The sequence below is a fragment of the Cydia fagiglandana genome, chromosome 11 (assembly GCF_963556715.1).
Source record: "Cydia fagiglandana chromosome 11, ilCydFagi1.1, whole genome shotgun sequence".
In the NCBI taxonomy this organism is placed as follows: Eukaryota; Metazoa; Arthropoda; class Insecta; order Lepidoptera; family Tortricidae; genus Cydia; species Cydia fagiglandana.
This window is the reverse complement of record NC_085942.1, coordinates 14,487,379-14,511,181: the sequence shown is the minus strand read 5'-3', so window position 1 is coordinate 14,511,181 and position 23,803 is coordinate 14,487,379. Positions and strand designations below refer to the sequence as shown.

General features: G+C 37.3%; 2 protein-coding genes across 2 annotated transcripts in view; both read left to right on the top strand.

Annotated features, from left to right (window-relative positions):
* LOC134669094 (uncharacterized) overlaps window positions 1-21,828 on the top strand; it is a 272,403-nt gene extending 250,575 nt beyond the window's left edge. The window contains exon 2 of the mRNA XM_063526626.1: window positions 21,733-21,828. Within this exon, the coding sequence (XP_063382696.1) occupies window positions 21,733-21,800 (68 nt within the window). The 3' untranslated portion in view covers window positions 21,801-21,828. The remainder of the gene's footprint in view (window positions 1-21,732) is intronic.
* Window positions 1-23,803, top strand: part of LOC134669079 (uncharacterized) — a 231,814-nt gene that overhangs the window by 95,060 nt on the left and 112,951 nt on the right. The gene's annotated exons all lie outside the window — the stretch shown is intronic.

Sequence of the window (23,803 nt, the reverse complement as noted above, 5' to 3'; positions counted from 1 at the left end):
CGCAACTGTTGCGCAGTAACCAACTGTTAACTACTAAATCATGGTCACTACTGCTCCGGGATTCAACTGTCATTCACCTTTCGCTCTTCTCAGATTAATTTACTAAGTATCGGTTATTAACGAACCCAACGACTGTAATTATTTGTTATTAAACCGTGCCATCCCGTTTTCACTTCGCCAACTTAATGTTCTGTTTGAAGACGTTTTACATCAGTCTTTACTGACTTTGCTGAATGATACCCATCATTATTATTACGCAACTTTTACTTACCAAAAGGTCCAACAGAAATTATGTAGTTGGTGCATGAATCAAGCAAAAATAGACGTAATGTCAATTGCAAAAGAGTTTAAGCGTACGCGAGGTATTTAATATGAAGTTACAAATTTGCTTTAAATGCTTCGTCAATTTATTTAAATCAGTGGTTTCTCCTTTTATTATAATAAGATTATAATCTAACATGTTTTATTAGCAGAATGGACTATCAGAAGTATAAATTCTAGTATAGAGTACTTTTCCGTGATGTTGGTTGTAGCTCTGTGGCTTTTAGAGCTGTTAACGATTTAGATTTATTTAAATAACCATCGTTTTCGTCACGCTTCTTTTCCAATTTTTTGGTAACTGAAAAATAAGAAAATCTATGGGCTTCTTTAACTTAACGAAGCTTTTTGCACCCTGCTTGCCGTCGCTGGTTAGGAACGACTTCTGGTCTACACCAAACTTTTAACGGAGGATTCGATCGATCGACTGAACGATAACAGTGAGACCTTGTACATATAATTATAATTATGATGATTTGTTCATCGTTCTTTTAAGGTATTGTAGTGATGGTAACGACTTTTCATTTAGTTTATTTGCTATTCTAAAATTCTATCCACACAGTTATGACAACGAAAATATGCACACTACTAAACCTTCATTGACTAATTTTCGTCTGCTGGCTACTGGTTGCGGACCACTGGTTAAATAATGAAGAATACTTATGGCTAATGTAGCATTAACTATCTGAAGATAGTTATCTGTAAGTTACGTGTATCGGAAGTGGTATTTGAAGTAATTGATGACGAGTAATTTCCGACGGCCGTATTACGAGATGTCATTGGCAATGCTAAGCTTTATTTAGCTCATTACGTGGCCCAACACAAGTCTGCTCTCTATTCATACTTTAGATATTAAGGATGTTAGGCGAACCCTACACGTCAATAAATATTGTGATAGTTATAATGATATTTATTATGTATCTTGGGCCGGATCACAGCACACCCTAATAGACCATCAATACGGATCGCGTCAGTACGAAGCGTTCTTTGTACGAGGCAGACGTGATGGACTATAGACAGAGAAAAATTACTGACGCGATAAATATCAAACGCGACACTACACGCAAGATAAATATCACGATCCAGGATCTAGGATCAGATCACAAACATTTCCAGAAATTCAGTGAAATATTGTGATCCATCAATACACTACCCTACACGTCAATAAATATTGTAATCCGTCAATATAATTGACGGATCACATTGGATCTTGCGTGTAGGGTTCGCCTTAGGTTCGTCCATTTCTCGTTTAGCCATAGGTGATGCACGAGTTAACGCGGTTGAATGCTCAGAGCGACATTAACGCATATACCTTTATATGACCTTTTACTTTTAGTGTTGGTACAACGCTTAGATGTTCATTATTGAATAGATTGTGACAAATATGTTGTGATTGTGTTAAATGATTTATTTTATTTTTGTTTGCTTACAGGTAAGTACCACATCCGGATATTTTACTGAAAAGGTCAAAAATCGAAGAAGGTAAAATTAGGTCATCTGAATACAATCGTTTGGTACCATTTTACTTTGACGGCTTAGTTCTATATTTCAAGGGCGTGTTTCTCTTCCTAATTTGTCTTTTCCGCTTTCAGGAGCCCCTTATTTGGTTTTCACTCATTTCGTCTTCGTACCATGATTTAGATTTAAATGTACATTTTTACCTACATATTTCATAATACTAAATATTACGGTTAATCTACTTTACTACTGAGTTCAAATATGATTCCGAGTTTGTTGATTAGCAGTCCATATCATTGTGTCGTCCCTGGTACAAACCAGACGAGACACGGCGCGTACGGGCGCCATGCTCTGTTTCGCATCTGGGCTGAGAGAAACAATGGCTAATTACGTCCCACACATGCTGCATAACTTATGTATTGTTAACTTAATAAAAAAACGTCCGTTTGCACTGCCATCTGCCATATGGGGTTGGGAAATTGTGGAGTAAAGGATTGATTACGCCTACGCCGGAACTTGATGCAGCGTGTATGGAGGTGTCATGCGGATACGAAAATAATGCTCCGAGCGGATTAGCTTGGCGCTGACACCAGGGCTATAACCGCGAAAATCGAAGTTCGCAAAGTGCGGGGATTTTTCTCTGTCACTCCAATGAAGGCGTAATAAGAGTGACAAAGAAAAATGCCCGCAATTTGCGAACTTCGATTTTCGTGGTTATAGCCCTGTCTTGGCTTAGCCAAGATGACAATCGTACATTGCATCGACAAACGCCAAACGGAAAAAAAACCGGCCAAGTACGAGTCGGACTCGCGCACGAAGGGTTCCGACAATATACGCAAAAAATGGCAATAAATCACGTTTGTTGTATGGGAGCCCCACTTAAATATTTATTCTATTTTGTTTTTAGTATTTGTTGTTATAGCGGCAACAGAAATACATCGTCACACACAAAGTGATGTTTTTTTGGTTAAATAAATGCCACTTTTGTCACTGAAAGATCGGTGTCGTATCGCTGTGGCTTCTTATAAGCATCTGTCGAATCGGGTCGTCTGTTAACAAACTTACAGATACTTCGACTGTAGATCCTCCTATCTCCTGTGTTTCTATAAAAATAACAAATTAAAATCGAATTTTGAACTTTATTGGAATAAAAGAAGGTTCCATATTCAAAACTGCAAAAATGATTCTGGGTCTTAGGAGGATACCTACTTAGGTACTATAAATACTCTCACTCCAAGTAAAGCATGGCACTCGAACACGTACTCTGACAAAACCTGCGATAAAAACAAAACAGTTAAGATTCCAGTTCTTATTGTAAAAGTAACGGCTATTCGATTTTAGCTCTTGACACGTTATCTTAAAGACCATATGACTATTATTAATGAATACGGGATTTAAGTATCGCGTTCTTATTATCAAGTTCTATAAGTACTGATCATTCGAATTTAGCCTTTCATGCAATACGTTAAGGTTCAGAAGGTTATATTTATTATTTATGCGACGGGATCCGTCGGTACGTCGGTACGTCAATGCCCTACCAGTCAGTCACATTAATTAAGGACATGGTTTCAGCCACGCGGGAGTGTGGCGTGAAATGTAAGCGGATGTCTTGTTACCATTTGATTTTACAAAAAATAAATGACGAGAAACGAAATACCTACTTCTATAATCTGGGTAAACCCACGATAAACAAATACGTATACGTAATCGGTATTTTAAAGTTTTATAGTGGTATTAACAGCTCATCGCGAAATTATGTTTTAAATGGCAGGTGCAAGGATGTTTTTAAAGTTGAAGATTAGAAGTTGAAGTTCGTAAGTATCGTAATATCGTATTTGTATATTTTAAATTATTAAAAAGGTACCTTAATCACCTTCATTTGAGAAAAACAGACGTCTCGCCGTCAATCTGTTTTCTTTCAAATATCTAAGCTTTTTTTATATATGTCGGCGGCCGATCGTAAGATTAGGCAGATCGTAATGTTTCTGTCTAATGTTTTGACGATGGTCACATTAAACCAATATATAGGTAGGATAGGTTCGTTAGGTTGCTTCAGATGCTCGAAGGGCAAACTGCTCAGAAATAGCGCTACGCGGGGCTCCGTCGACTCAGGGGACGAGTCAAAGATTTTCAAGTTTCACGATATGCCTAGGAATTTCACGATATGCCTGATCATACGATCGGCCGCCGACATATAGATGACTTAGACTAGACGACTAGACGACATATAGAGATTTAAGAGCCTGGCTCTTGTCGGTGGAGTAATCGCCATTCCGTTCTTCTCTCTGCCACTGTTTTGAGCTCCTGACAAGTCACTACATTGATTTTCTGTTTAGCTTGGTCCAAAAATGCACGTCACGGCCTTCCTCTATCACTCTTTTTTTTCTATTCTTCCTTCAATTACAGTTATCGTGCCGTATCGGGTGCCCCAACATGTTACCCCTTCCGATTCCGATGATTTCCGCTACCGCTTATAAACTGGACACCAATAGCGATTTTATGCACGTCTACCGGTCTAGGTAACCGTTACCGTCGTCTACGGCCACGGCTTAAAACACTGACCCATAATTAGTTCGCGGAACAATGATGCTTAGCGATTTATTGGCACGTAACCTAATCAACATAGGTAACGGATTTGTGCAATTCCTGACTGCGGAATTTAGAAGGCGCAATGTTTGATTTTGACTTATTGCTGCAATTGTTTTTATTAATGCAATTTTACATTTTAGGTAATATAGAATTTGTAAATACTGAGTAGGGTTTGCACGACGGATCCGAAATGTATGGGAAGATCCGCGGATCCGGATCCAGATCAGGATAATTTCATACATTTCGGATCCGCAAACCCTAATACTGAGTCGAAAATTTTGTACGCATGATCAACAACGAAAACATATTAATCTGTGAATATTAAGAAACCACGACGAAAGGCTACTGAAATAGTGAATTCCATCATCTTACATATTACGCTTTGTAGGAGTGACTTTTCCTATCAATTATTTTATTTATTTCATATTAATTAGCCCCGCCCATTTAGCAGCTGCTGCCAATACTGCTGTTAAGTACATATGCACTCTTAAATAAATTCTCGACCACCACTGTAATTTTATCTACCCATATAATATATTATATCTACAAATAAAACAACTATAATCTTACTGAATCGTGATATTGTGGGTGTTTTATTTTAACTTTTTTTTTTTGACTTAAATAAATTCATTGAGCGCTTCATGCTAGCTCCAAGGAAGGTATTTCTGCCAAAGAAATATTTTGTATACCTAGTGGATTTATTGGCCTATAATATTGAGCCAAATAGATTTAGTAGTGTTATAGCTAATTCTCCGTCAGCTGACAAAGTCAAGGACCCCATGCCAAATTTAAACTAGATTGTAAGACAGCGGAAAAACGCCTGAGTATGAATATTATTCACCAGAATATTCAGGGTTTTTCCAGCAAAGAATTAGAAATAGGTTTATTTTTAGATAATAATAATGTTGAAGTTATGTGTATCACTGAACATTGGCTGAAAGATGGGCAGTTTTTATTTGATTTTGTTAACTTTAAATTAGTCAGTTTTTTTGCTAGACAGTCTGCTGTTCATGGTGGTTCCCTGATAATTGTTAAAAATTGCATGAAATCTAAAGAGCGTAAAGATATTGTAAATTATTCCATAGAAAGAATTATCGAAATTTCCTGTGTAGAATTAGAAAAATATATTATTGTATGTGTTTACAGACCACCATCAGCTGACTTCAGCACATTTGAAACTACAATGGAAAGTGTGCTGAAATTAGTATGTAAGGGCCAAAAACATGTTATAGTCTGTGGAGATTTTAATGTTAACTTGCTCGAGTCCTCTAGTAACACTGTTAAAATGCTGTGTTTGTTTAAATCATTCAATTTATTTAACTTGTTTCTTGAACCTACTCGGGTAGGGGTAACTAGTGCAACATGTCTGGATAATATATTTTGTAATTGTGAATGTATAGATAAGCAAATATTTAACTGTTTTTATTCTGATCATAGCGGTCAAAGGGCTGTTTTCTTAAGCGATATTCGTGATACTCCACAAACAATAACATATAGACCCATTACTAGTAGTCGCTTGGAATTATTCAAAAATGAAATTCAAAAAAGTCTTTGTAGGTTACCATTTTCACATTACAACTGTAATAATTTGTATGAAGATGTTTTTAACGTAATTCTTTATCATTTTAATCAAAATTTCAGTATGAAAACTATTAGTGGGTCAAAAACTAGAACAAAGTTTAGTGAATGGGCTACTGCAGGCATTTATAAAAGTAGAAAAAGGCTTTATGAACTTTATAGTGAGAGAGAGCTGAACAAAAATACAAATTTCCTGGACTATGTGAGGAACTACTCAAAAATCTTCAAGAGAGTGTGTTTAACAGCCAAAGCAAACTATACAAGTTCTAAACTGAAAGTGTCGGACAACAAAGTGAAGACAACATGGAATATTATAAATAAGGAAGCTGGTAAATGTAAATCACGCGATTGTCAAGTCAACATTGTCTCGGATAAACAACAGACCATGTCAAACAACGATGTTGCCTCGGCATTCGAAGATTATTTTTCTAAAATAGCTATTAATACCACGAAATGTCTACATTCATCTTCGTCTCGAGCTCATTCCTTACTTTGTGCTAATGTTAAGAAATGTAATATTAACTTTGAGTTTAGTCTAGTAGATTCAGCAATTATTGTTAAAACATTCAAGTCACTCAATTTAAAGAAAACGGAAGACTTATGGGGAACATCCGTTAGAGTCATTAGTCATGTCTTGGATGTAATAGCGCCTTACTTAGCCGTAATTTATAATATTTCAATTTCACAAGGAGTCTTTCCAGATCTTATGAAATATAGCAAAGTCATACCTCTTTTTAAATCGGGTGATTCGAGTGATATGGCTAATTACCGTCCAATATCAATACTTCCTGTACTAAGTAAAGTTTTTGAAAAGTTAATGTTAAATGATCTACTGGGTCACTTCAACAGACATACTTTACTCACAAGCAATCAGTTTGGTTTCACAAAGGGCCGTTCCACGACCGATGCTGCTTCGGTACTTATTAAACATATTTATGATATTTGGGAAAATTCTTGTGATGCAATTGGCATATTTTGTGATCTTTCTAAAGCATTTGATTGTGTGGATCATGGAACGCTCATTTTGAAATTAGAACACTATGGTCTGTCAGTAAATGCCCTAAACTTTATGTCTTCTTACCTTAGCAACAGAACACAAACAGTTGTTGTAAACAAAACCCGGTCTAGCGGTACTGTAGTCCAATTAGGAGTGCCACAAGGTTCTATTTTGGGTCCATTCCTGTTTTTGGTTTATATAAATGATTTGCCATGTGTAGTAGAAAATCTTTGTGAAATTGTTCTTTTTGCTGATGACACATCATTACTTTTTAAGGTTGATCGTAAATCTACCGATTACAGTGTAATTAACAGCACACTCGTTAATGTACTAAACTGGTTTACTATGAACAATTTGCTTCTTAATGCTAAGAAAACTAAATGCATTCGATTTTCTTTGCCGAATGTTAAACCAGTCGATACTAAGATACTTTTGAATAATGAATGCTTAGAGATGGTAGATAAAGCACTGTTTCTTGGTTTAACATTGGACAAAAATCTACAATGGAGTCCTCATATAAGAACACTAGCAAACAAATTAAGTTCGGCCGCTTACGCTGTGAGGAGAATTAGACAATTGACTAATGTTGAGACAGCTCGCCTTGTTTATTATAGTTATTTTCATAGTGTAATGTCATATGGTATTCTGGTTTGGGGCAAAGCAGCTGACATACAGACTATATTTGTCTTACAAAAGAGAGCCATTCGTTCTATATATAATTTAAGGGTGCGTGAATCATTAAGAGAACTTTTTAAAGAAATTAATATTTTAACTGTAGCTTCCCAATACATATATGATAGTATTATTTATGTTGTTAAGAATCTAGACTCCTTCACTAAGAATTCTGATGTCCATAACTATAATACTAGAAATAAAAATAAGCTTGCTATCAGAAAGTTTCGTGTTCGTAAAGTACAGAAGTCATTCGTTGGGCAATGCATTCATTTTTATAACAAGTTACCTGAGGATGCTTTAAGATTACCCTTTCCAGCTCTTAAGAATTACTTAAAAAAGTCATTGATGTTGAAGGCTTATTACAGAGTCGAGGACTACTTGACAGACAAACATGCATGGTCCAAACCAGAAACTGTAATAACGACAAGTAGCAATTAAAAACATTGTATTATGTGTAGAGTTAAAGGTGACTCAGCTCAGGTAAGAAAGCACATCAAATTGTATGAAAGCATCTCATAACAATCAGTTAGATTCATATAATATGTATTCTCATTTCTTTTATTGATTTTATTTTCTTTTCCTTTTGTAAGATTTGATTTGTTTTCTGAAAGAGCTACGTATTTGTGATTTCATGTGCATATATGTTTATTTTTTATATCAAATTCTATAAAGTTATGTACTCACTGAGTATAATTGCATGAATTCTATAGTAATTTAAATTGTATTAATTACTCGTAATGCATGTTAATTATAAGATGTAATAATGTTTTGAAAAGATGTGTCCCGCCGAGTTTGTTGCCGGTCCCATATTGGGATACCCTCCTCCAATTGAGGGGGGATTTAAATCTTCTCGGGGCAGAGGTGTACGGTTGGAGCCGGTAAAGGTTTATTTGACGTTCATAAGCGCATTGTAATATGCCTACTTGAATAAACTATTTTTTATCTTATCTTTATCTTATCTAACTGTCGCATAATTTCCCACAGCGTTGTCCTTGTATTGTTAGAAACAAGAATAAAATTCGGCAACTACTTATAAATATAGACTTCATTAATCGGACTAAGCCGATAAGCGGCGTGGGCTTGTTGAATGGCACGCTTTAAATATCAATGATTGATTGTCTTTTGTTTAACGGCAGCGGCTTATTAAGACAACTCGTTCCGGTTTTAGGGCAACGGCCAAAACGGAAGTGTTTTGAGAAAGTTGTTGTTTTATTTTGAACCTTGGTGTTTAGATAATAAGGGTGGGTATAAAGGATCGTGAAATGCATTAAGTGCAGCGATTTTGTATACTTTTACATTCTAATTAAAGGGCCTTGAAGAGAAAATGAAATTTTAATCGCTGACTTTTGATAGGAAAATGCTTTTTCTCAAACATGCAATGAAATATTGATGTTATGTTCCTTATAATAGGCTGCGAAGTATGACGTTTCAGGTGCGGCTAGGACAAAAGGTCGTTAATGGAATTTCATACACATCTTGCAGGCCTAGGCCGGCAAAGTCCTCTTTTTTAATTTTCATTTCACAGATATTTGTGACACAGCATCGTGGCATTCATCCATTAAAAAAAAACTAGAGGCAGTATTTGCTTTATGGTTCGTAATGACACTCTGCCACTACGCCTATAAAAAAAAACAAAAAACAATGTTTGCTATAATTTGCAGTTTTATTTGTATAAAATCAACATGAACTTAATAAATAATACATTATATAATTTTATAATTTTAAATTATAAATTTAACTACACAAATAAAAACATTTAAAATATTTCATCTAAACGTTAGCGGTAAAAAGGTCTACTCAAACACGCGTAGTTATATTTTTTAAATTGTTATGGAGGTAAAGTTGAAAAATATTCATTCTGTTTTATTGGATTTATGGTGCGTTGTTGATTTTTGACTTTAATATGATTTCCGACGAAATAATGAAATTAATATTAACTGTAATCGTAGGTGTTGGAATTGGCAGCGTCAGCAGAATTGATTTTAAATAACTTGCTGCCTCTGCCGCCAAGTCAAAGACGAAGTATGTATATATGGTTGCTTATGGCAACTTTATTATTTGAGAAACTAAGAAAAATGGCTTACAGTTTATTAGAAACAGTTTTGTGGCATATTTTAAATGAATGTAACTACAAATTCGTCAACACTGTGGAAATTGTACTTATTTACTCCATGCATAAAGCAACGATGTATGTGAAACATGATATCAATATGAAAGACTATGTAAACTTATGTGACGAAAACGACAGTCAGACGGATACAAGGCGAAAAAATTAAAGATACATGAAAATATACGTGTAGTAAAAATACACGACTCGTGTAAAACATACGCGTGATAATGATATAGGTACGTGTTGGTTATATTTTGGGTGTAGTTTACTTTTAGTTTTTTCTATAAATAAAACTTGGGTTTCGTGGATTTTTTATTTTATTTATTTCATTGCATGTTTGAGAAAAGCACTATACATACCTCGGCGGGAAATGGGGTTGCCCGCGCTCAGACCTATCCGGCCTCGCTTCGCTCGGCCGTCTATATGTCTTCGGCCGGCAACCCCTTTCGTCCCGGCCTTTGTAGTAATGTACTATTTCACGCAACGCATTAAACACTTAATTAGGTTTGAACTTTAAATTGGTAGCCAAGTTTCGTGGTACAGTCACCTGTTTTTTTTATAGTACTTCAGTTACCGCCATAATTTGTTTATAGTATAGTACACTCACCTGCAATAATATGTTACTTAAGGCCGCAAAAATATCTGACACGATCTTATTTGTAGAACCATAAGAGCGTGCCACAAATTTTTTCGGCCTTGGAAGAGTAACATTATTGCAGGTATTGTACTATAATATACTATGAACAAATTATGTACGCAGGCCCGTAACAGCTTTTTTTATTTAATTAGTTTTAAAACAGCTATTAAATGATACCAGAACTGCAAACCGTTGGAGTCAACCAGGTCAATAAACTGCATTGCAATAATCCAGATCTCTCCGATAAGCTCCATTCATATTTCGATGATTTCTCTTCGAGTCAATAAATTTTGAACGTTGCGGCTGCGGCAGTGGTTTGTTTTTATCGACCAAATAACTTTATGGTCTCTTGAATATGGAATTTTGAAGAAAAGAGGTCACTGTAAAATATGTATATACAAATTTTCATGTATGTATACACGGAAGAAAGAATGAGCGCGCCGCGCTATGTATACCTCTACCTATCTACTATCTACTTTGAACTTTGGTAGAGTAACTGAGGGTTCCAATTTTATTTTTGAATTTGGAACCACCATCCACCATCCATTAGAGCTACCATCTACCGGTTCTCGTCGCTACATACCCTTGTGCATAGTAGGTTCTGCCATTTTGTGGGCTACATCAGAAGTATAAACGACACATTTACGCCTCGCGCCAAAAATCTGACGGCTCATATGCTGCCCCCTATAATCATGCACGGGGCCTATAAAACACTTGCGCCACAACTTTGACTACTTTTAAAATAGGATCTTGGCATTGATATTAAGTATGTCAAGTAAGTAAGAAAAATAATTAAACAAGTTCTAATTGTAGCACTTAACTCAAAAAATATGTTAATTATTATTATACCATCCTTTACTAGATTTAAAATGGCAACATGACCTCAACTAACCTCAAAACTTAACTATTAAAACTACGGCCTTCCCATACAAACGAGATAAAATTGTCGTAAAGCCTAATTCGACGCTTATCATTAACAGTGGCACAACTCAAAATGAAATGCTATTGCATTTAATATTCTATCTTTAACTGGTAAGATTTAAAATCGAATGGCATTTCATTTTGTTTTGTGTCACTATTCATGATAAGCAACGAATTATGTATATACACGTAAAAAAAACCGTAATAAGACATAATGTTTATTTTAATATTAAAGCACAGATTATCTACAAACTAGATGAAGCATATGCGGCGACTAGTTCACGCTCTCATAATCATTCCCATTGAGTGCAAGGTCGTGCATTTCCATTGCGTCTACATTCGCATCTATATTACAAATATCAGTAAATAATTTAGAGATATGACACGTTGAGTAGTATTTTATTGATAGTAAATGTTTAACTTGACTTGTAACTAGGTACCTACCTAACCTACCTAATTAATAAATGAACCATGTTATACAATCTTGCAAGTAAATTTTATTATACCTACTTCTAAACTATGCGATTATATGTAATGCAAACAATACCATACTTTGGCACCATCGAGTTGATCTGATGATGAAGCCCGAAGATGAACAGTGGCACGTACTCTTCAACGGCTACTATTGGACCTCCCGAGATTGAGTTCTTTAACTTGAAAAAATGTATTTAGTTTATAATGTTCTCATGTAAGTGAATTTAATCAATAATCTTAACGATATGATTTGTTTTGACGCCCAGTCCTTTTAAGTTGTTAAGTAGAGCAGCAATAAATAACTGTGTATTAAAAATTGGTTTTTCTTTTGGCAGAAGCTTCTTTCAAATGAGGAGTGTCTTTTCAAAGGGGCTTATTTCTCTATGAACACCATTCAGAAATAATTCCTTTTGAAAAGACACTCCTCAAATATATTGCGCCTATCTAGATTTTCATAAACGTATTAAGTGCGGGGTCTAAAGCAGGTAGTCTATGATATAAGAGCTTAGTGTGTGAACCTTTTAGTCTACTTGAGCCGGTAATTAGTTGCGTAATCGGGTTGCGTGGGTTTGATGAGTCTAAATGAGTCTAAAGGTTATACGATTTGGCTTAAGACGTCTAGACTAGAAGGGCTGAGAGGTTGAAAGTTATTATCGGGTACAATTTTTCGAATGAGGGACTTGAAACGCGCCAGACAAATGCACGTGTCATCAAATTATTTAACCTGACTGCTATTTTTGCTGTAATGTAGAATTATAACAACCAACAAAAAATCTACGTAATAAACGAAGTCGCGGGGAACAGCTAGTTTAAGTTTAGGTATGTATATCAAATTTCAAGGCCCTACCGTCAGTGGGTTATTAACACAAAAAACAATCAATGATTAAACATTTTTCTTACGCCATATTATATTAACTTTATCACTCACTTTTTAACTTTACCAGTTATCGTCAACCTTCACCGGAATATATCCAATTCGTATAAAACCTAAAAATCAAAAGGCGCATGTTACACCAATGAACGTTATCAGAGATCGTCAACCTTCACAGGATTACGTTTGGATACATATACGGCTCGTAATCGTTCGATGTGACCGTTACATGCAAATGTGTAAAGGCGGTTCACACGTGCAGATTTGGCGGGAAGTGGAAGTGATAACGGTCGTGTTAGTCGTGTATGACGTTATAAAATTGAGGCATCCAAAAACGCCGCTTTTTCAAGATATCAAATTGTGTGCAACCCCCATGGGGGTTTTATCAATCAATTATTATATAGTGATTTTATGTACATTTTATAATTTTATCAAGTATAAATAGTATGGTTCGGTAAGGACAAGGACATTCATAATTTATATTATGTTAAACGTCAAGTAAACCTATAAGATTTTTTATAGACATGAGAAGATATAAAAAAAAAGATAAAAAATAGTTTATTCAAGTAGGCATATTACAATGCGCTTATGAACGTCAAATAAACCTTTACCGGCTCCAACCGTACACCTCTGCCCCGAGAAGATTTAAATCCCCCCTCAATTGGAATCTGTCAAATGGTCGTTTCAGAATTTTTATTATGACATCTTAGATTTAAAGGGCAAAGTGGTACTCTCTTGTGTCAGGCCAAGATCCTTTTTGGGTCACTGAACCAGTGAAGTAGGGGGCTGTTCATAAATTACGTCATCGATTTTTGGCGATTTTTGACCCCCCCCCCCTAAAATCATTCAAAAATCATGCTTCGCATGACCCCGTTTCCTCCTAAGTCATGCTACCATCATCCAATGTCCAGACCCCCCCCCCCTAATTTGAAATGACATAAGTTATGAATAGCCCCTAGTATGCCCATACAACCATTTCCAGTCGCCGTTACGACGCGGTGTAGACACATCTTGTGTCGACACCGTCTGTTTCGGTCACAATTCCAGTCGCAGAGTCGTCGCCGTGTCGACACAGTTACCAGAAATGGGGAAGGGTCGACACATGACACAAAGTGACATAAAGTGTGGTCGCCGTGTGCACACATTGTTTCGGGTTTGCGACTACTTTATGCCAAAATCATTCGTTCATTCGTTCATTTTGTTCCTGTCAAATGGAAACTGTCAGATGGAAAAATAGTTAAATAAAAATAAGTGACATTAATACGCCATCTCTAAAACGGATTACAAGACGTAATTATATATTGTTTGCATTTATATTACAATAGGACTTAAATTATTATGGGGAATTAAACTGCTCGAGTGATTTGATAAACTAAGTGTAATATAATCAACGCGCCACCACATTGTTTTAGTTTAGCCGGAAATGAAATTGTTTACTTCTCAGTGCTTGTGTTCATAAATATATTATTTGATGCATTTTTAGTACTTCGATGCGTATACTATACTGAAATAACAGAAATAACGCTTTACATACTACGAAACTTGTTAATTATGATGTATAAATATGGTTTAAGGCTGAGAAATATTGCAGTCACAAAGTAGTCGCAAATGTTTCGACTTTGTGTCGACTCTGTGTAGACACATGACACGCGCTGTCAAAAGTAATAACAAAGTTACTGGATTTGCAAAATGGCTCCTTGTGTTCATTTGTTTTCAGATATTCTCAAAGTGTAAAAATGACGTGGTCAGAGATGGGATTTAATAGATTAACTGTTTATTCGACTAATTAATGGAATAAAAAAAGTTAATCCTCAAATTTTAATCACGATTAGTTTAGTCGACCTAACATAGATTGAAATTGAATTAATCTGAACATTAATCGAATAAATTATCGATTTAAATCTCGGTTGGAAGTTGACAGGGGGCCATTTTTGTACGTAAAAATAATAGAAATGTCTTGCATGCAGATGGTAGCCAAACACTTTGTCATAAAAGTCGAGATGGGTGTCGATTTATAGGTTTTAGGGAGTGCCGATTTCGAAAATGATGACCATTTTGGAATCCAAAATGGCGGCCATGCACTGTGTCATAAAAGTCGTCATGGATGTCGTTTTATACGTTTTAGGGGGCGCAGATTTAGAAAATGATGACCATTTTGGATTCCAAAATGGTGGCCATGCACTATGTCATAAAAGTCGTCATGGGTGTCGTTTTATAGGTTTTAAGGGGCGCAGATTTCGAAAACGATGACCAATTTGGATTCCAAGATGGCGGCCATGCACTATGTCATAAAAGTCGTCATGGATGTCGTTTTATAGGTTTTAGGGGGCCCCGCTTTCGAAAATGATGACCATTTTGGATTCCAAAATGGTGGCCATGCACTATGTCATAAAAGTCGTCATGGGTGTCGTTTTATAGGTTTTAAGGGGCGCAGATTTCGAAAACGATGACCAATTTGGATTCCAAGATGGCGGCCATGCACTATGTCATAAAAGTCGTCATGGATGTCGTTTTATAGGTTTTAGGGGGCCCCGATTTAGAAAATGATGACCATTTTGAAATCCAAAATGGCGGCCATGCACTATGTCATAAAAGTCGTCATGGGTGTCGTTTTATAGGTTTTGGGGGGCGCAGATTTCGAAGACGATAACCATTTTCGATTCCAAAATGGCGGTCATGCACTATGTCATAAAAGTCGTCATGGATGTCGTTTTATAGGTTTTGGGGGGCGCAGATTTAGAAAATGATGACCATTTTGGATTCCAAAATGGTGGCCATGCACTATGTCATAAAAGTCGTCATGGGTGTCGTTTTATAGGTTTTAGGGGCCGCAGATTTCGAAAACGATGACCATTTTGGATTCCAAAATGGCGGCCATGCACTATGTTATAAAAGTCGTCATGGATGTCGTTTTATAGGTTTTAGGGGGCCCCGCTTTCGAAAATGATGACCTTTTTGGAATCCAGAATGGTGGCCATGCACTATGTCATGAAAGTTAACATGGGTGTCGTGTTATAGGTTTTGGGGGGCGCAGATTTCGAAAACGATAACCATTTTCGATTCCAAAATGGCGGCCATGCACTATGTCATAAAAGTCGTCATGGATGTCGTTTTATAGGTTTTAGGGGGCCCCGCTTTCGAAAATGATGACCATTTTGGATTCCAAAATGGTGGCCATGCACTATGTCATAAAAGTCGTCATGGGTGTCGTTTTAAAGGTTTTAAGGGGCGCAGATTTCGAAAACGATGACCATTTTGGATTCCAAGATGGCGGCCATGCACTATGTCATAAAAGTCGTCATGGATGTCGTTTTATAGGTTTTAGGGGGCCCCGATTTAGAAAATGATGACCATTTTGAAATCCAAAATGGCGGCCATGCACTATGTCATAAAAGTCGTCATGGGTGTCGTTTTATAGGTTTTGGGGGGCGCAGATTTCGAAGACGATAACCATTTTCGATTCCAAAATGGCGGCCATGCACTATGTCATAAAAGTCGTCATGGATGTCGTTTTATAGGTTTTGGGGGGCGCAGATTTAGAAAATGATGACCATTTTGGATTCCAAAATGGTGGCCATGCACTATGTCATAAAAGTCGTCATGGGTGTCGTTTTATAGGTTTTAGGGGGCGCAGATTTCGAAAACGATGACCATTTTGGATTCCAAAATGGCGGCCATGCACTATGTTATAAAAGTCGTCATGGATGTCGTTTTATAGGTTTTAGGGGGCCCCGCTTTCGAAAATGATGACCTTTTTGGAATCCAGAATGGTGGCCATGCACTATGTCATGAAAGTTAACATGGGTGTCGTTTTATAGGTTTTGGGGGGCGCAGATTTCGAAAACGATAACCATTTTCGATTCCAAAATGGCGGCCATGCACTATGTCATAAAAGTCGTCATGGATGTCGTTTTATAGGTTTTAGGGGGCCCCGATTTAGAAAATGATGACCATTTTGAAATCCAAAATGGCGGCCATGCACTGTCATAAAAGTTGTCATGGGTGTCGTTTTATAGGTTTTGGGGGGCGCAGATTTAGAAAATGATGACCATTTTGGATTCCAAAATGGTAGCCATGCACTATGTCATAAAAGTCGTCATGGGTGTCGTTTTATAGGTTTTAGGGGGCGCAGATTTCGAAAACGATGACCATTTTGGATTCCAAGATGGCGGCCATGCACTATGTCATAAAAGTCGTCATGGATGTCGTTTTGTAGGTTTTAGGGGACGCAGATTTCGAAAACGATAACCATTTTGGAATCCAAAATGGCGGCCACGCACTATGTCATAAAAGTTGTCATGGGTGTCGTTTTATAGGGTTTAGGGGGCCCTGATTTCGAAAATGATGACCATTTTGGAATCCAAAATGGCGGCCATGCAGTATGTCATTAAAGTCGCCATGGCTGTCGTTTTATAGGTTTTAGGGAGCGCAGATTTCGAAAATAATAACTATTTTGGAATCTAAGATGGCGGCCATGCACTATGTTTAAAGTCGACATGGATGTCGTTTTGTTGGTCATGGTCATCATTTTCGAAATCTGCTCTTCCTAACACCTATAAATCAACATCTATGACGGCTTATATGACAAAGTGCACGGCAGACATCTTGGAATCCAAAATGGTCATCATTTTCGAATTCTGCACTCCCTAAAACCTATAAAACGATATCCATGACGACTTTTATGACAAAGTGCACGGCACACATCTTGGATTCCAAACTGGTCATCATTTTCGAAATCGGCACTTCCTAAAACCTATAAAACGATATTCATGACGACTTTTATGACAAAATACGTAGCGGCCATCTTGGATTATAAAATGATCATCGTTTTCGAATTCTGCACTCTCTAAAACCTATAAATCGACATCCGTGACGACGCAAGTTATCTTTATTTTCAGATCTAACATATTGCTACAGAATACAAAGGACAAAAAAAGAAGCGAGGAGGTAATGAAACAACCAAAAATACAGATGATTCCTCGACGCAATTGGATGCTTCTTAAATTGTGTCCAGATTTTTTTGTCATAAAAGTTTTTATTTTTCACGTATTACTCTCAGAAGTTCCGTGACATTTCGACCTTGTAATTTTTTAAGTAAATGTTTTTGTTTATCTGTGAGGATCTCACTAGAATAATATAATCAAGGTATGTTTATATTTGATAATTGAAATAGTAACGCAAAAAAATATATATATTTGTGTCTTATATTCCTGCCGAAGACTTTTATTTTTCCTTTTCCTTCTACACAAGTTTGGTCAAGTAATAAGAATTTAGGGCTCTCAATTTTATTTTGACTTCTACAACAGTAAAGCTACGAGGCCATGTTTGGTATCGTTTTCGTATAAATTCGCAGTACCAAATTTAGTTATGGTATCACATTGACACCATTCCAAAGTAAAAACATATAAACTTACTTTCTTTTAAACTCCTCTTCACGCTTAAACTGCTGAACAGTTTTAATTTAAATTTAGTTCACATATATTTTGAGTCCCGAGACAGGACATAATAAGTTATCTCAAAAATCATCCTTCAAAGGTGTGAAATGAGGTGTAGGGGGGAATTCAGAATTGACTTCTTGAAGTTAATACTGTTTAAGTTTAGGTTTGAAGTCATGTTTTTTTATAATTTTTAACTAAATCAAAGATGTAGACCATCCCAAATTTAATATAAATCGGTTCAGCGGTTATTGATTTCCCGTACAAATTTCCACGCCACTTTTCACACCTTCAAAAGATGATTTTGGTTATAAGATCTATCCTATGTCCTGTTCCGGGACGCAAACTATTTTTATACCAAATTTCAACGAAATCGGTTCAGCGGTTAAGCGTCAAGAGGAGTTTAAAAAATAACCGACCAAGTGCGAGTCGGACTCGCGTATTAAGGGTTCCGTACATTAAGTCCGACTCGCGCTTGACTGCACATTTCTAATAGGTTTTCCTGTCATCTATAGGTAAAGAACTATTTTGTGTATTCAGACAGACAGACATACAGACGCACGAGTGATCCTATAAGGATTCCGTTTTTTGCTTTTGAGGTACGGAACCCTAAAAAGATTTTTTAATTTTGTGGAATGGTTTCAATGTGATACCTTAAATGGATTCAGCAACCCAGATTTATACGAAAACGATACCATACACGGCCTAGCACCTTCACTGATGTAGATATATCAAGATAAAATTGAGAGCCCTAAATAAACTTTCAAGAGCGGATATCTCAAAAACTATTCAACATATCGAAAAAATTGACTGAATAAACTTGTAACAAATTAAATTAACTTTCATTTTGTATAAGTGGCCATGTCGCTAAGATGCATCATCATCTCAGCCATAAGACGTTCACTGCTGAACATAGGCCTCCCCCTTTTTTGGGGGGTGAATGCCATAATCGCCACGCTTGGCAGGCGGATTGGCGATCGCAGTCGAGTACACCGAACTTGAGGGACGCTGCTGCCCGTCCACCGGTGGTCTTGGACGTGGTTTAAGGACATACCCGGGTCCTGGACGTAGTTTAAGGACATACCCGGGTCCTAAGATGCATAGTTTCCGAGATATAATCGAAAAACCGGAAAATGGGACATTCAAAGCCCCCTCTCTTCCCCCCGCTCAAGGGCTACGGCCGGGGACTTTTGATATGTTCACCTCCTAACTTGTCCAAACCAAGTTACAGAGTCAAAAATTGTGTTCCGAGCATTTCCCTCTACAACTTTTTTGAGCATTCGTTGGCTGACCTAAGTAGCTTATTGCATTTCTTTAAAAACTTTTCTGTAAAAGGTTGACGGGTGTTGGGTGTTTATATGGTTTTGGTCGATTATTATCATTTGCATCGCCCATGATGACTTACTACAATTACTTACCAGCACACGAGACACTAATAGTAGTTTGACAAACCTTGGTTTTCAAGAGGTATTTTATATTGACATTTGCTGTCACAAATTTGCTGTCAGATTTAGTCGCAAACCGCACGCAAAGTGCACACAAATGTGTCGACACCTTGTTACGGAAAAGTGTACACACGGCGACGACACTTTGTTTCGAAACAATTCTAGACACATTGTGTGGACTCTGTTACGACACATCTGACATTTAGTTACCACTTTGATGATTCTGCGACTGGAATGGTTATATGGGTGTAGTTATATTATTATTGGCCTAATATAATTATTGGCAGGTGTATTTCAACTACAAAATGTACACTTGCCCTAACTCTACACATGCCTCCGCGTGCCCTCGTTTTGAACAAAAGACGATAAATCACTTGCGTAATTCTTGTGCCTTTGTCTGAGAGATGAGCATTTACGAAACGGTCCGAGATTCACTTGTCTCCATTAATTAGTTCAGTTTAATGTAATGATGTATTGTCCTGAGGAAATGTTGATATGGTGTATTGTGTACAGCCTGCGTTTGTTCTTTTGCCACAGCTAAACCAGCAAAAACGAATGTTCGAGTACATAATTATATGGTTTAAAATGTCTTGAATTACCACAAAACATAATGCCGTATCTCAAAAGCGAACAGATATGACCATAATATTTGTTACTGTGTAAAATTTGCCGAATTTATTGCTTTTTTTTAAAAACTGTGTAAGATTTTACTGAAAAGCTAAATACATATTTTTTTTACCTAAGGAATTGAAGTGACTTTTAATGTGACTTGTAAAACGGTTTTCATGTAACTTTATTTGACGTAATTGATATCAAGAGATCGATGATAAAACTACTTTCTGAAGTAAATTGACAGCGTGTTTGACAGGCTATCTCGGGCTGGTAAACTAGGTTTCTCCACGTACTATGGTTAAGTAATGAAAACTGGTATATTACGATCGTTTATGAATTGATTAATATTTAAATTCCTACGTATTTCATGATAAAAATAGTATAAGTATATTAAGAAAATCAGTGAAATAAAACAAATGTAAGCCACTTAAACTTTTTTTAGTATCTCACATAATACCATATCCATTTAACTTATTACATATTATAATCTACAATTGTACTTGTCGCAGAAAAAATCAAAATCATAAAGAAGTCCATTAAAAAACCAACGATAATTTTAAAAGTATGTATTTATTAATAACTAAAAAAACTACGATCGTATAATTTATCTCGTAGTTACATTGGTTTAGATTAACTGTTTTACACCAGGAGCTATTGGTGCTTTGTGATTTAGATGTAACATAGACATATTAAAATTCCACCATATTCTACATCTTAACTGCATCCTCTAGGTTTGGCAAGTCTATAAACATGCTATTAAACGTAATATACATATAAATCATAATGACTATGACTGTAAAATAGTGTGAAAGCATCGTAAACATTTCTTTTTATTGACTGTATTTCCCACACTAAAATTATTTGATAATCAATCATATTATTTTATGATTCACATTTTCATATTTGTTGACTTAAAATGTACGACAATTCTACACATGATTATTCATTACTAATTTTTTTTTAATTGTTAACCATACAAAAAATACAATACTGTGAGTCAGTTTGTTGGCAGTAATCTCTAGAATGAGTATTTTATTGTTTGCACTAATCTCAATGAAATAGACGTGGGAAAAACTATGGGAAGGTCATTGGTGTCATTCCACATTCTAAAAATTTCATGTCAAGTAAGTTGACGACACCTGCCTACGTGAGATATTTCTTAATATCCTGATAGTGTATTTTAGACATGATGAAATTGTAATATGAAACATAAAAGTTCCGTTACAGTATGTTAAATGCGTTATGCAAGGCAAGGGTCAGGTTATTTGACCAAATATAGCTCGGACATTACAAAGAGGTTTGATTCAAATATGGTCACGTAACAGAAGCGACAGGTCCCGAAAACCTACGTGTTTTATTTCATAAGTAACTACATTTGTTGTTGTAGATAACATATTTAAAAGAAAAATTTAGTCTTAAACCTAAAGGATTAGAGAAAAAAATACTTTTTTTACTATTTTTAATTTTACGAAACGGTATGAAAAAAAAAACTCATTAAATTGTTTATAATTAATAAGCGGTGGACCCAAACGAAATGATGATATACGAAACAGGCGGTCTAGCTTTAGTTGCGTTCACAAGCGCGAATTCATGGACTTGAAGTCGCGCGTAGGTAATGGCTCCTCTACACGATGGGCCAACGCCGGCCACTCCAAGGGACGCAGCCATGCGGTAGAATGAGATAGCAATATCACTTGCTCCCTCTAACGTATGAATGCGTTCCTTGGAGTGGCCGGCGTTGGCCCATCGTGTAGAGGAGCTATAATGTATGGCACGCGAGAACGCAACTCATGCTAGACCGTTGACACTTAACAAATCGATGAAAGAGTGAGCAAAGGAAAAGGTCGACGAATTCAGGTAAAGTGGAAATCCGTAACCAAACTTCCGCAAAGCCGACTTGATCATTCTATAATCGCACCAGACGTTCTAGCATGAGTTGCGTTCTCGCGCTAGATAGATAGATAGTCGCGCTCGAGAACGCAATTCATGCGAGACCGCCAGACACATGGTGTATGTACCTTTTTTTTATTATGAATGGGCTTACTCATGGCCACAGACTAGCCGAGGCGTAGACGTGGCCTACGATGGAGCGAGCTCGCCCAGAAGGTGCCTGTTCACCCTTGATTTGAAGGTTGCCGGGTTATAAGAACACGGAAATATAGACGCCGGCAAGTAATTCCATTCCTTGGCAGTGCGCATAAGGAAAGTAGAAGCAAAGCGCTTCGTGCGAATTGGTGGAATATCTACCAAGTAAGGATGGAAACCGGCCGTGCGTCTAAAAGTCCGATGGTAGAATGGGGACGGTGGAATAAGCTCGTGTAGCTCTTGGGCACACTCCCCGAAGTGCAACCTGTAGAATACCGACAGGCTGGCGACTTTCCGCCGATGGGCCAAAGACTGAAGCTTAGCCGTTAGCTTCTTGTCGCCAATCATCCTCCTGGCTCTGCGCTCCACTGAGTCCAAAGCGGCGAGTTGGTATCTAGCTGAGCCATCCCACAGGTGGCTGCAATACTCCATACACGACCGGACTTGAGCTTTGTAAAGTATTAGAAGCTGTCCAGGTGTGAAGTATCGCTTCACCTTATTTAGGACGCCCAGCTTTCTGGCCGCAGTTTGTGCTTTAGACTCAATGAAGCTGCCGAAGCTGAGGACTGAACTCAGCTCCATGCCGAGGAGTTCCAGGCTGTCGGTAATAGGTACAGATGCACCCCGGAAAGAAGGAGTCAGATCGAATGGACTCCGTTTTGCGGAAAATAGACACGTCTGCGTTTTGGAGGCATTGAACGTGACCAGATTGTCATCACCCCACTGGGAAACGAGACTAAGGGTCAAGTTCATTCGCTCAACCATGGCCTCTCTCTGTGAACGTATATACTCCCTGCTGTCCCCTGCACTAGCCAAATATCTCTCAACAACCGTACTGTCATCTGCATAACCTACAATGCTGGGTTGCAGCATGTCGTTAATGTGGAGCAGGAAAAGGGTTGCGGAGAGAACAGACCCCTGAGGAACACCGGCGTCAATGGCCATGAGGTCCGAAGAGCAGCCATCAATAACTACTCTGATCGACCGTTCACTCAAGAAATCAGATAGCCAGCTACAAAAGTCAGCAGGGATGCCGTATGCAGGAAGCTTGCTAAGGAGACTTGCGTGCCAAACCCTGTCAAAGGCCTTCGAGATGTCCAGTGAAACAGCAAGCGCTTCACAGTTCCTCTCGATGGCCTCGCCGCAGCAGTGCAGCACCTACTCCTAACTTTATCAAAAAGGGCGCTCTTTATTAATGTAGGATTGACTATGAAAATAAACAACCAGTCACAAATAAAGCGAGTATATTAAAAATAATCCCAAACCCTTACAAATATACAATCCCAAGAAAAATGTCGTTAGCGCGATGTAGAAATTGCCGCTCCCGGTACAGCGCCATCTCGCGTGATATTCAGTAAAAATGTTTGTATGAAAGTTACTTCATGGATGTACATACGCGAACACACAGTTTACTATGTCATTACGAGGGATGTACGTTTATGACAACTTTCTATTTTCAAATGTCCCATCTATAACAATTTCCGGCTCATTAGGTTCTTCATTACGCTCACGCGATGTATGAATCAAGACGTAATAAGGGGTCAAAGTGAGGTTTCCTCAAAAGTGATGTATGGGATTATGTAACTGGTCAGAAAAGT